The sequence below is a fragment of the Neltuma alba genome, unplaced genomic scaffold, assembly GCF_004799145.2.
Source record: "Neltuma alba isolate B1F8T4 unplaced genomic scaffold, ASM479914v2 tig00000571_pilon, whole genome shotgun sequence".
Taxonomy (NCBI): domain Eukaryota; kingdom Viridiplantae; phylum Streptophyta; class Magnoliopsida; order Fabales; family Fabaceae; genus Neltuma; species Neltuma alba.
The window spans coordinates 1-14809 of record NW_021632099.1 but is presented as its reverse complement, the minus strand read 5'-3'; the positions used below and the strand labels follow the sequence as shown (position 1 = coordinate 14809).

Below are 14809 nucleotides of genomic sequence, written 5' to 3'. Positions count from 1 at the left end.
TGTTTATCTCTAACATATTTATTACTTTTAACTAAGTTTAACTAATATTTTTAACCACATAATTTTGGCAATTGTTTTTTATAATAAGAAATGGAGGGTAAGAGGGAATAAAATAAATGTATGATGCTGCGGGAATTAGGATAATAAGCAACTAAGGAAGGCAAAATAGAAAACTAGCCAAGAAAATTTGAGTCATCTGCAAATATTTTTTTATAAATAGAGATATGGTAAATATAGTAGTTGTTTCTTATAAAAAAAATGAAGAGAGAAATTATTTTTGAGAATTTAAAAAATCTAAATTACTTTTTGAACTGATGTTTCTTAGTGCCCGTAAAGTGTTAAAAGCGACTTACCATTCAGGTCCTAGATATAACTCACTTGTAGAAAAAAATTTTGGCATTAAATGTAAGTAACTTGTAACACGTTTAATGCTTATTTTTCAAGGGCAAATTACAATGAAGTCTCAAGCAAGAAAAACAATTAAAAAACAAGTTCCAAAAGTTGTCATTCTCACTATAAGATTTGTTATTATAGGCTGTTGAGGTTGTTATTGGGACTTTTGGGTAATTATTTCTCTTATGTGGGACTTGATTGTAATTCTCCCATTTTTCAATGTTATCATTATTTAATTCTCATTGGAAGGAGAGAAGTAAGAAAGAAAGAGACATAAAAATAATTTGTAGATACAGAGAGAGAAAAAATATTTAATGAGGGTAAAATTAGAAAAACCTGCCAATTTAATGTATTCTTTAATACTCCATCCGTTCATGTTTATAAGCAACAACTACCATTCTTCTCTTGTTTTTAAATCTAAGCAACATTTATACGTTGTCTTAAATTTTTGTAGCAAATTTTCTATTTTACCCCCATTAATTACTTATTTTAATATTCAATATATTTATTATCTTATTTTTTAAACCATTATCTCTCCTCATCACTCATTCTTTCTCTTTTATAATTTTTTTTATTATAATAATTTTCTTATTCTTTTTCTTATACCACTACTACAAAAAAAGTCATTTTCGTCTGTTTTTCAAAACAAAAGAAAAAAGGCCACTATACTTGTCTGTTATAGCAGAACAGACGAATATGTACACACATACTCGTCTATTACACTCTAACAGACGAATACGTGTGTTCAGACTCGTCTGTTATGGTCTAACAGACGAGTATGTGTGCTCCATACTCGTCCGTTATGCTGTAACAGATGAGTATGTAGACGAAAAACTTTTTACTTTAAATTTTGAATTTTCAGAACGTAGTGCCATTTTTTTTATCAAATCAAAATAAATCCTAGCAGCAATTTCTCTTTTCCTCCTCTTCTCCTTCACCACAAGCTTCCTCTTTTTCCTCTTCCTCTCTTCTCATACGATAACAAGCGTTCTTCTATCTTCTCCTTCTTGACTGACAATAACTCCTCTTCTCTTCTCTTTCTTAGCGATGCTAAAGCTGAACGACACAATGGACTCCACGGTCAGCCTCTCTTTTTGATGGCAGATAGCTCCTCCTCTCTTCTCTTGTGTGTTCAACAACACTCTCTTCTTCTTTTTCCACCATTTTAGCTTTGCAAGAAGCAAGGTAAGTTTTGTGATTTAGTGTTGAATGTTTTGGTTGTATGAGACTATTATATATTTGTTGAAAGTGATTGTTTGGGTGTTTTGGTGTTGAAAATTTTCTCTTTAAATTGATTGTTGGTGAACAATAGCTTTTGGAAAGTAATGATAGTGATTGGAAAAGTATATTAAGATTAAAAGCATATTAAACTTGTTTAAATATTAATGCACATAAGGTGTTTGTAAAAATGTCCAGGAGAGAATCTGTTGGAATATGATAGTTAATTAAGTATCCTCAATGTTTAATCTTCATGTTATATTTTAGAAAAGTTTGGGATTCTAAAAGTTAAAATATCTAGTTAAAAAAGTTAGGATGTCATTAGATTTTCTAGTTTTAAACTTTCTTATGTTATGTGACTGAATTAAGGTGTTTTTTTTTTAAAACTAAGCGAATGTAGATGTTATTGTTGTTACTCTTAAAATTATGATTTGTATGGAAAGTGTAATATAATTTGGTCTTGCTGAATTACTATTATTGTTGCTTTGTTTTGGTTTTGTTTTATACACTTTAGAATTATAAGTTATAGTAAAAACTAACGGTGCAAATAATTACATTTTTTTTAAAAAAAAGGCCACTATTTTCGTCTGTTCTCACCATAACAGATGAATATGGTGCCACATATTCGTCTGTTCTCACCATAACAGACGAATATGGTGCCACATATTCGTCTGTTTTCCCAAAACAGACGAATATGGCACCATATTCGTCTGTTCTGGGAAAACAGATGAATATGCAAGGCACATATTCATCCCCCTTTAAACAAACGAAAAAAGGCCTCTAGAACAGACGAAAATGGATCTTTTTGTAATAGTGTGCTCTCTTTCTCCCCATAAATAAAGATATTTTGGAGAAAGAACTTTTAATTTTTAAGTATTTATTGTCTTTAACTAACTTTTTGCCCTATGTTGCTTATAAAAAAGGATGGAGGGAGTATACAAGAATGGATTACAAGTGGCTTATATTGAAGATTAGTGATATATGTCAGGAAAAAAGCGACTTATATGTTTGGTCTGTTCTTTTATATTTTTTTAGTCTTGTTTATAAGTCATTTTTAACATGTTTTACATAGATTAAAAAAATCTTAAATTTTATTAATTCTTATTTAAAATTCTATAACTTTTCAATTTTATTTCTATTTAATATGTATTATACCCCATAAGAATAAAGTCAACACAATAATAATTAAAGGGTCAAATTATACATTCATGTCAAAAGTTTTTATCTTTCTCCTATAAATAGGAACAGAGGAGCATAAGAGATGAGTAATCAAATCACATTGATTAAAAAATATATAAAAATTAGTTAAAAAATAAATATATAAAAAATGTAATTTATTTTTCAAAAATATCTTGATTTATGAAAAACCGCATGGTGTGAAATGGGCCAGCGTTCTGGTCTTATCCTTTCCGCGTCAGTTAATGTGAAGTCAACACGCATTCAATTTATTACCAGCCGGGTGCACCAATAATTTCATGGTAAAGTTTGCTGTATTGGTTGGACAACAATCATAGGAAAATTACAATAGGATCTCAAAAAAAGAAATATATGGCTATAACAAAGTTGCACCAACACATTAGAAGTTCTTATATCCCACTCTAAAATTTACTATTACTTACTGTAGACAACTTCAGTAATAAATTAAAAGTTGTCATATCTTACATTAAAACTTGTCATTACTTGTTGTTTGGAGTTACAATAACAAGTTAGAAATTGTAATATCTTATTTTAAAATTTGTCATGGCATATTGATGAGTTATTGTTAAGACTTTTTAATAATTTTTTTTTTCTTTAAGCCTTATTGCAATTCTTCGATAATAAGTGTGGCACATGGAAACCAGCGAGTGCATGTGCCTGTGGGGCTGAAAGGGTCAGATAGCAGTAAGAAGAAAAACCTAACAATGCATCTGTTTATATTTTGTCAGCAAAATAATAAATGTGTTTTTTTTGTCACTTTATTTATTATCTTCATCTCTTTCTCTTATGTTTAAGAATCGTAAGAATTTCTTTCAACCACACCAAAAAGATGGACGCCATCGCTGGGAGTGTTTTTCAGGGACTAACCTCTTTGGCTCTTGAAGAGTTCAAATTGCTGTGGAATGCTAAACATGATGCAGAAAGGATGAAGAACACGATCCTTGCCATCAGAGCTACACTGTTGGATGCAGAGACAAGGGCCAACAACAACCATCAAGTCAGCTTTTGGCTTTCCAGGCTGAAAGATGTCCTCTATGATGCAGATGACCTGCTTGATGATTTGTCCACTGAAGCTTTGAGGAGGGGAACCATGACCAGAAACAAGGTGGCAAAGAAGGTATGGATCTTCTTCTCAAAATCAAACCAAGTTGTTCATAATCTTAAGATGGCTCATAAATTGAGGAAACTCAGGGGAAGGCTGGATGAAGTTGATGATGAAAAGAAAAAATTTCATTTGATTGATCACCCTCCTAAGCCTCTCCCTTTACTTGAGCAACAAACAGACTCTTTTGTGCAAGAAGATGAAATCACTGGGAGAGAGGAGGAAAAAGATTTGATTTTACGTTATTTGTTAGACAGTAATGTAAAATCTAGTGTTTCAATTATTCCTATTGTTGGATTTGGAGGGTTAGGCAAGACCACACTTGCTCAAATTGTGTACAATCACGTGGATGTTCAAAAACATTTTGGGTTGAAAAGATGGGTTTGTGTGTCTGATGAATTTGATGTAAAACAAATAGCACAAAAGATTTTAGAGGAAAAAAGTTCAAAAGAGATGGAGGAAGTGCAACAAGATCTTAGAAAATTAATAGAGGGGAAGAAGTTTTTGATTGTCTTAGATAATGTGTGGAATGAAGATATTGAGGTTTGGTATAAGATGAGATGTTTACTAACCATTGGAGGAGAGGGGAGTATGATAATTGTTACCACACGTAGTAAGAAGGTGGGAAAGATGATGGGCACCTATCCGCCAATTATCCTTAAAGGTTTGGATAGTGAGAGATCATGGGATTTGTTCTGTAGAATGGCTTTCGAAGGGAGTAAAGAGTCAAATGATAAGGAGTTGTTAGAAATTGGGAGGGACGTTGTAAAGAAATGTGGAGGAGTCCCTCTTGCTATTAGAGCTGTTGGAAGGCTTGTGTATGATAAAACTTTAGAAGAAATCACAGATTTGTCATACTTAAGGAACTGTGAGTTTTGGAAAGAAGATAAGTTGGAGAAGAGAATCTTTGCTGTGCTTAAACTCTCTTATGATCATCTTCCTTCACCTATGAAAAATTGTCTTGCTTTTTGTTCATTGTTCCCAAAAGATTTTAGATTCGAGAAGGAAACACTAATTCAAATGTGGGTCGCCGAAGGATTCATTCAATCAACTAATAAGATAAGGTGTGAGGAAGATGTTGGGAATGAATATTTTATGAACCTACTTTCAAGATCCTTCTTCCAAGATGTCTTAAGATATTCATATGGCATACAGTCATGTAAAATGCATGACCTTATTCATGATTTAGCACAATTTGTAGCAAAGGATGAGTACTTTATCATCAAGGAAGGAAAAAAAGAAAGTGCTAAAGAGACAACACGTCATTTGTCATATCATGTGCCAAGAAATGATTGGGAAGTTCCAACTTCCTTCCTCAAGTTTAAAAAATTGAGAACAATGCTCTTGCTCACCCAGGCTTTTTCTTGTCGGATGGATCATCGTGTTTTTGATTTGGTTGCATCAAAATTGAAATCCTTACGTGTTTTGAGCCTAAAGAATTTGAGAATTACTGAAATTTCAGAAAGCATTGGAAAACTGAAGCATCTGAGATTTTTTGATCTTTCATGTAATGATATTATCCAGCTCCCAAGAACTATTACCAAACTCCACAACTTGCAAACCTTAAACCTCAGTTTGAATCCAATTCGAGAATTGCCAAGAGACATTAATAAATTAGTAAGCTTGATGCATCTTAATCTTATGTATTGTGATGATTTGGAATGGATGTCAAGTGGTTTGGGGCAATTAACTTCTCTTCGAACCTTGACATATTTTGTGGTAGATGATCAAGAGATGCATGAGAAAAGGGGAAGTGCAAGGATAAGTGAATTGGGAGAGCTTAACAACTTGAGAGGGATTCTAACAATAAGTGGGTTGAAACACCTGAGGTCAAACCCTGTAAAGGTCGAGTCTGCAAGATTACAAGAGAAGCAACATCTGCAGGAGTTATTATATTATTGGGACACACTCCACTCTCCGAATGGTGAATTGTCTAAAGATGCTTTTGACGAACTGATTTTAGAAGAGCTTCAACCTCATCATACCATCAAAGGTCTAAGCATTACAGGATTTCGGGGGGAAAGGTTACCAGAGTGGATTGGAAATCTGGTGCAACTGCAATATCTTCGGCTCCAGGATTGCAAGTACTTGATGTCACTTCCTGAAGGTCTTCATAATCTCACAGCATTACAATCACTGAGCATACACAGATGCCCATTGTTGGCCGCTGATGATGTTCGGCAAAAAGTTGCTCATCTTCCAAATGTGGACATTAAATAATATTGGTGCTTGGAGTGAATAATGCATCGCACACCAAGCCCAACACATGCTCCCAATTAGTCCCTATTTTGTATGCTTTATTATTTCATTGCCTTCATTGTGGAATTGTTGTGAGTCTCTTTCGAGGTTAATCTATTTCCTCTATAGTAGTTCTTTTTAATTAATATTCACTGGTGACGATTCGATTTTTTTTTTTTTGGGCCTGAGTACTGGATAAATACAATCCCATTCTAAGGTGTCAATCTATGAATGTGTTTTTGAGAAAGCTGTAGATGCTGATAAAAAAACATTTGATGACTTCGTAATTAATTTTAATTATGTCAAACAAAGTTTCATCATGTGAAAACTTGTTCTGTAAACATATTTGAATATAATATCAAATCTGGTCAATGCCATATTATATTTTATATAATCTGCAATGCTCTGATTTTTATTTTTTATTTTTGCCTGGTCATCTTGATATTCATGTTGTAGTTTAGGACATGTCCAATGTACTGTAGATGACTCCTAGTAACATAAATAGTCATAAATTTGTTTTAGAAAAATATTTGTTGAATTTCACAAAAAAACACATACATCATACTGATTACTCTTATAATTGTTTTAACTACTCAATATATATATATATATATATCAAAATCACCTATTTGTCATTTTAAAATTTAACAGTTATTTTTTATCATTTTATTTTTTAAAAAAATAATTTCACAAATATCTTAAATTAAAAAGTATAGAAATTATTTGGAGTTATATGTATATATCTAAAAGATAAAAATAACATATTATTACGTTTTTAATTCTCATACTTTCCACTGGGAGAAAAAAGTGAAGAACAATCCAGTGTTCTAAAGTCTGAACTTTGAACGCCCTTCTCTTAATTTTCAAGGCTCTTTTTCCTGTTTTGTTTATAGAGCAACAGTTACATATCTACATTAGAAAATTTAAAAAAAAAAAACTGAAACTAACATAAACACTAATTTAAATATGAAATTTCTGGACTAAAATTGGATTGATTCTTAATTATCATCAAATTTTAAAACCAACCAACCTAAAAAACTAAGTGAGAAGGGAGGTGTGGAAATTTCGAAAAGAAGGGAAAAAAAGTATTTGGTAGGAATAATCGTCAATATATTATAATCACCTCTTCCACCAAGCCATGTCTGAAAATGGCTTAGCATTGACTTCATACGCAAATTACTCTTTATAAGCCATGTTCATTAAGAAAACCTTATTCCTTGAGCTTCTATCAAGCTGGATATAATAAATGTTATGCATCAGGCTTTGGCTTCGGCTCATTGTTCTATCCTTTTCTCTCAGGCTTATTTATTATGTTTTTCCTCTTGTCGATGTTTATCATCTGCCTCTCTCCATCTTTTCTCTATAGCAGGCATTACCTTTCACTTTTTCATTGTCGTGGGTCCTTACAGCTAAATTCAATTTTCAACATTTCATCTCCCTCCATCTCTTCTCGTCTCCTTTCTTCTTTTGCCTTGAAGACCTTTCCTTAGGAGTCTCAATCCCCTTTCATCTCATTCAAAATGTTTGTGATATCTTCCTTCATTCTTCCTTTCATTTCTGTTCTTTCCCCTTCTTCCTGCATTTTTATTTCCCTTTGGCTGATTTCACTTTTCTTTATTGTTCTTCAAATTGTTTTTCTTTGGCCCCTCTTGCTAGGTTTTCCAATCAGTTTTGCAATTCATCAAGGAAGGAAGAAAACAGAAAGCATGTGTTCTGTCTCTGTTTTCTTCTTATTTGCTCAAGGCAGCTCTGCTATTCTCTTTGAACTCATCTCTCTCTCCCCCTACATTGATCTAAGAATCAAGAGGATGCTGTTGAAGTTGTTCACAGATCTTGCAATATTGATGCTGCTAAAGCCCAACTATATTTTAGATGAGAGATGAGTTTCTCATCTTTGTATTCTCTCTAGAAGATGAACGGGAATCAAGGCAATTTTTTCCTCATGATATACTGTGGCTAATCATCCTTCTCGTTTTCACCACCACTGCCGTATATTTTTATTGCTTTTGCTCCATAGTGGCTTTTTAATAAGAGTGTGAGAGTATTTTAATAGGGATGCTTTTGGATATGGGACACTAGATAGGCTACCTCTTTCTACTTCACATGGATGTGAGTTAACTGCTTGTGAGGTTAAGTTGCTGTGATGATTTCTCTGTGACTTGAGAGATTTTGGAGACTCTGATCCAATAAGAGGGCAAATTGAGTCAGTCCTCAAGTTCTGTGTGAAAATATGTAAATCCATGTCATGCGTCATTAATCTCTTTCTCATGAATTGATTTTAGAAAAGCTTCATGCTCATCATACCATGAAACGTCTATTCATTGCCGGATTTTGTCGGGAAAGGTTATCAGACTGGATTGGAAATCCCGTGGACCTGTGATATCTTTGGCTCGAGGGTTGTGGGTATTTGATATCACTTCCTGAAGGCCTTCGTAATTTCACATCATTAGGAACATTTGTTATACATAGATGGCTGATGATGTTCGGCAAAAATTTGCTCATATTCCAAATGTGTACATTGGTTAATATTGGTACTTCGAGTGGATGTTTGAGTTTTGCTTGCTTTTATTTCATTGCTTTTATTGGGGACACGTGATTTTGATATTGTTGTGAGTCTCTTCAAACAGTTAGTTTATTTATTTTTGGTTTGGATTAATATAATATTTGATATATCAAATTTGTCTTTATTTTGACGTTCGTAAATCAACTTTGAACTTTCAAATCATAGTTGTTTGTGTTTTAAGAGGTAAAATTGTCTAGATTTTTATTGAATTATAGGGATTAATATTTTAAATGAAAAGAAATTTGAAGAACAAAATTTTATGGTTTGAAATTTGAGAAACCAAAACCAAAATAAAAATAAATTTAAAAAACCAAAAATTATATTAATCCTTTGAGTTTTTTAATTAATGCTCATTGGCGACGATTCAATATTTTTCGTTTGTATACTTAGGATGTACTTGGATTAACGGTGACAAAACTAAATTTTATTCCATGTGACTTTTGTAAATATGAGTTAAAATAAAAGGAGAAATTGCAAAAAAGACCTTCGAATTGTAAAAACGCAGATAGGGACCCTTGACAACTTCACTTTGGGTTTTGACAACTTCAGGGCATATTATTCTTGTCAAAACCCAAAGTGAAGTTGTCAATGGTCCCTATCTGCGTTTTGCAATTCCAATGTCTTTTTTGTAATTTTTCCAAATAAAAATCAGTTAATGTAATATGATTTATGTTTGGATTCACGTTATAAAAATTAAGTTCAAAAAGTTGAAACTTATTTAAATAATTATAAAAAATAAGTTTGGATGTAAAATAAATGAAAAAAACATGAATTTTATTGAAAAGTACTATTTGATATTATATATTTTTAATGTAATAATAGTTAAACAAGTATCTAAAATTATTATAATAAAATAAAAATAGTTTTCTGGTGAAATTATAAAATAAAAATATTTTTTAGTGAGAAAATTTTGAAAATCGGTTGTAGATAATTAAACATATATAATAGATAAACATGAATATAAATTATAATTCATTAATATGTTTATTATTGAAGTAAATGAAGTTACATAATACGATTCATTTGTGTGCGTGGCAGGTGTGAGGGAGAAGCGAGAGAAGGGTAAATCTGATAAGTATAATTTTAAACAAGCATTAAATGTAATTTTAACAGTAAATTTACTTTTTAACTTGCCCAACGTGAGCTCTCCCAGCGTTCCAAGTTCCAACGCACCCCTCATTTTGTGCAAAAGTTGGTTGGGCTTAAAGTCTAACCAAACAATACTATAATCCAAAATTACTGATGCAATTGCCTATTCCACAATTTCTTTAGCCACTCCAACACTAACCCAAACATTGCCTTAATAAATACAATCACATCCTAAAGTTACAAGCTTTGAATGTATTTTTGAGAAAGCTGTAAATGTTGATAAAAAATTTTAATGATTTCATAATTAATTTTAATCATGTCAAACAAACTTTTTCTTTAAAAATACTAGAATGTACTCCTCCAATCTTAAATATAAGATCTTTATACTAATATGTATAAGGGTCTTATATTTAGGATCAGAGGAGTATAAGATATCAAATCAAGTCAATGCCATATTATATTTTATATAATCTGCAATGCTTGATTTTGTTTTTCGTAGTTTTCTTGATATTCATGTTGTCGTTCAGTCTCCACTATACATGAAACATATATGGCTGTAATTTTTTTTTTTTGAAAAATAATTTCATAACTATTTTACATTAACAGATAAAAATAACGTTGTTACTATTTTTGTATTCTCATAGTTTCCACTGGGAGAAAAAGTCAACAACAAGGCAATCTTCTAAAGCCTGAACTTTCAACCCCCTTTTCTTTCTTAATTTTCACGCCTCTTTATCCCGTCTTGCTTATTATAGTAATAGATAAATGTCTACATTTATAAATTAAAAAAACCGAAACTAATATAAAAAATATTAATGATAACATATATTACATTACCTGAAATAATTATGTACATCTCCAGTCATTAATATAAGATTTGATTAATTAATTTGAGTAAAATAAGGATGTTGGTCAAATTAATTAATATGATTCTTTTTTTTCCGTAAAAGACCCTAAATATCTTTCTCGACTTTCTTCTTTTTTTCCACTTGATTATTGTTAGAAGAATATCAATAGAATTAATTTGAATAAACTTGTAAAATAGATTTTACATATAAGATCAATATTAACTCCCCAGTTAGGTTCTATATATATTATATATAAGGGAAAAATCCCAAAAAGAAATACTTCTAAAATTTTAAAATCCCAAATTAAGAATGACAACAAAAATGTGTTGTCATTTGCTTTTCAAATATTGTCAATTATTATTGAAATGTAGTAAATAATATTGATTTGAAATTTTAAGATTCAAATTTTTTTTTTTTGGATTCTCACATACCTAAATTTATAAGTGAGACAAATTAATTTTGAAAAAAATAATCAATACAAATACTTTAAAATGATTTATTTAATTTTCTTAATATATCTTCAAGTGAATTGCGCCATGTACTAAATATAGATACGGGATGAAGTAATTTAAGCGTCAAATTTTAAACCCAAACCAGGCCAAAAAAATAAAAAATTAAACCCAACCGATCTAACTTTAAAACCAAGTGAGAAGGAGGGGTGTGGAAATTTCGGAAGCAAGAACAACATGATTGGTAGGAAGCTAGAAATAACGCAGAGAGTGTTTGTTTTTGTTTTTTTTTTCCTGAAAATTTTTTATAAAATTGTTTCTTAAAACAAATTTTAAAAACAAAAAATAAAAAACTTTGTTTGGATAATAATTTTAAAAAATTATGCTTATAAAAAAATCATAGAAAATCACTCTTGGTAAGTGATAGTTATCATTAATAATAATAGATGATACATAGTAAGTAAGAAGAGAAGAAAATTTATCAAAATATTTCAAAAAAATAAAAAACACAAAAACAAAGACAAAAAAAAACGTATAAAAACTGTTTTGGTTTTTCAATTTTTAAAAACATGTCACTATTTTTTTCTAAACAATCAACTAAAGACAAATTACCAATCAATTTTTTTAATTTTTTTATTTTTAAAATAAGAAGCCAAACAAGCTCATAATATCTATTATCTCTCAAATAAGCTTAGAATTCAATGAGAAAAATCGTGGAGTTAAGTTGCGCCCTAGGACCTTGGGCTCATCCTCTTATGGGCCTTATAATGCTTAGACCCATAACACGGTGCCGTACGGTCATATATGCTAAGCTGATCCACAAAAGCGGAACATAAACTGTCCTGTGATGATCTTCCTTCACCCACTAAAAATTACCTTGTTTTTTGTTCGTTGTTCCTAAAAGACTTTTTATTCATGAAGCAAACACTAATTCAGATGGGTGGCTGCAGAGATCATTTGACCCCATAAGGTATAAGGAAGGTTTTGGGAATGAATATTATATGAATCTACATACTTTAAGGATCCTTCTTTCAAGATGTCATAATAGATTGATTACCAGGGTGATATAGTGATATGAAAATGCATGACTTCATTCATAGTTTGGCATAATTTGTAGCAAAGTAGGAGTATCTTGTCATTAGAGAAGGAAAAGAAAAGCATACCAGGAGCACAACGCGTCATTCATCATATTCCTTTCTAAAATGAAGAATAAAGCTTTGTCCCAGTAGCTATTTCTTTTATCGAATGGACCACTCTTTCTGATTTTATTGTATTAAAAATGAAGTGCTTGCGTGGATTAGGGAAATTAATTTCTCTCCAACCTTGACACATTGTGCAATAGATGATCAAAAGATGCATAGAAGCAGGGATAGTGCAAAGATAAGTGAATTGGGTGGACTTATCAACTTGAGAGCATGCTTAGAAATCAGAGGCCTGAAGCACCTAAGATCAAAACTGAAGATGAAGATGGGGGATGAGACTGCAAAATTAACAGACAAAAGCAACATCTTCAGCATTTATAATTGGTTTTGGCCTCCAACTTTGAATATGGTGAGCTTCATGAAGTTACTTCCAAAGATGAATTGATTTTAGATAGACTACAACCACATCATACCATCAAAAGTCTAACCAATGAAGGATTTTGTGGAGAAGATTACCAGATTGGATTGGAAATCTCTTGTCACTGCAACATCTTGGGATCTATCGTTGCGAGTATTTGACACCACTTCTCAAAGACATTTGTGATCTTAGATCATTACAAAGAAATTCGAGGGGTTGTCATGTTCTACACTATTTGATCTAAATTTTAAGTTCATTTTATCAAGATGAAGATCTTATTGATAGATGATCTATAAGTATTTCTGTAAGTATTTTCTGAGCCTGAAAACATGTACTGACTCTTGTAAGTCTTTAAGACCCAATTTACCTCAACTTTTATTAACCAGATAAATTCAATTTGTTAACCGCATGAAACGTTAGGACTGAGTCTCCTTTCATTTCACCAATCCACTCACGTTAATGGTCTGTTTGAATTGACGGTGAAAAAAACAAATATTTTCAATCTGACTTTTAGGAAAGTAAGATTGGATAAAAACTAAATTGGATAAGTTGAATTGTGTTTGGATTGGAATTTAAAAAAAGCTAATTTGTAAAAGTGATATTAGTAAAAGGTTGTTTGGATTATGATTGAGTAAAAGTAAGTTTAGTTATAAAATAATCAAAATAGGTATGGGTTTTAATAAATAATGAAACATGATTAAAAAATATTTTACATGATATAATAAATTTATTTTTATATCTTTATACACTTCGCTTCATTGCACCCTTATCATTTGAGTCAGCCTAATACTATTATTTTATCTCGTATACTAATTTTATTTCGTTGGATAAGACGTAATAATAGGAATTTTAATCAGATTCCATGATTTTCGGCCAAAAAACAAATATCAGTTTCCATAATAATTTACACCGTGACTCGGAAAAGAAGATAACAAGTTGACTTTATTGTGGTTTCTCACTTTCTGGTTCTGCTGCGCCTCTACCCGCCCCACTTCTGACACATCACAGCAGTAAAGCATAAGCAGATAAGCTCTCCTTTTTTTTTTACCAGCAAGCAGATAAGCTCTTCAGACAAGCTCAAGTGGGTTAAACCTTTTCAAACAGGATCAATATTTTCCATTGGGTTTTGCCTAATAAGCTGCTTTCATCCATTTTAAACCCTACCAAACAGGCACTAAAAACACGCGGCCAACGCCTTGTTTCTGTCGCTACAACCAAGACGTGCCCAGTCTTGGGTTTGAAATAGTGGGGCACACATAAGTCCAGGACAAACTAGGCGTCTCCACATCAATTCAAAACTTTTAAGACTCAACCAACAGAGTTAAATTTAGCAGAAGAAAATAATTTCTTATAATGTGACAAATTAAGATTCAAATTTTATTAGGAGAGGTGTCCACATTTAGTGTCTGACAGTGCCTCGAATAGAATTGCTTCCAATAAGAGGATACTTATATTTAGTAAAAAACTTTTAAGGCTCAAGTTTTGTGTATTCCTACTTGATTATTATCTAGAAAATATAATATGGTTAATTGTAAAAAAAATATAAATATATAAAATAAATCTTAGAAATAGAACTAATTTTAGTTTTCTCAATGAAGTTTTATATAAGAATAATAAAAATAATATTTTAAAATATTAAATTTAGATTATTGGCATTTGAGCATGGGGCATGGGAGAGACGCTGTCCCCACAATGGACAGACGCTCTGCTCTTATTATCCTTCCGCGTCAACAGGGATTCGACGGCACTTTCAATCCATGCATGTGCCTGTGGGGCCGGAGTGTTGATTATTACTGGATGGCGGGAGTGTCCAATTTGCCCCGTCTTGACCGGTAATCCAGTATGTCCCGATCCTAATCAATTTGAGAGGGGGCATGACGAAAAATCTTTAGGACAAAACAATGTCGGGACGGGATAAAATTATTACCAAGGCTGGTGTATGTAATTTGGAATTTATCTTCCTGATTGAGTTTTTGAGATGCAGAAGCGATTTGAGAGTTATTTACAGTAAAATATATTGATTATCTTTCTATTTTATCTCAATTACAAAGACTTTTTTTTTATTTTGAAAACATATATAGATTTTTTTTACAGTTAAAACATATGTTACACAAACCTTCCTTCTATATTTAAGATTTTATTTTTATCAATC

General features: G+C 31.5%; 1 protein-coding gene across 1 annotated transcript; it reads left to right on the top strand.

The window, feature by feature from the left end:
* The first annotated feature begins 3637 nt into the window (after positions 1-3637).
* Positions 3638-6130, top strand: LOC114740684 (putative disease resistance protein RGA4). The gene has a single exon (XM_028928891.1). It carries the CDS (start codon positions 3638-3640, stop codon positions 6128-6130), a length of 2493 nt encoding a protein of 830 aa, XP_028784724.1.
* Positions 6131-14809: the final 8679 nt, after the last annotated feature.

Bases quoted from the DNA above. Each gene is read 5' to 3' on its own strand.
- LOC114740684 (XM_028928891.1), top strand. From the start codon at position 3,638: ATGGACGCCATCGCTGGGAGTGTTTTTCAGGGACTAACCTCTTTGGCT.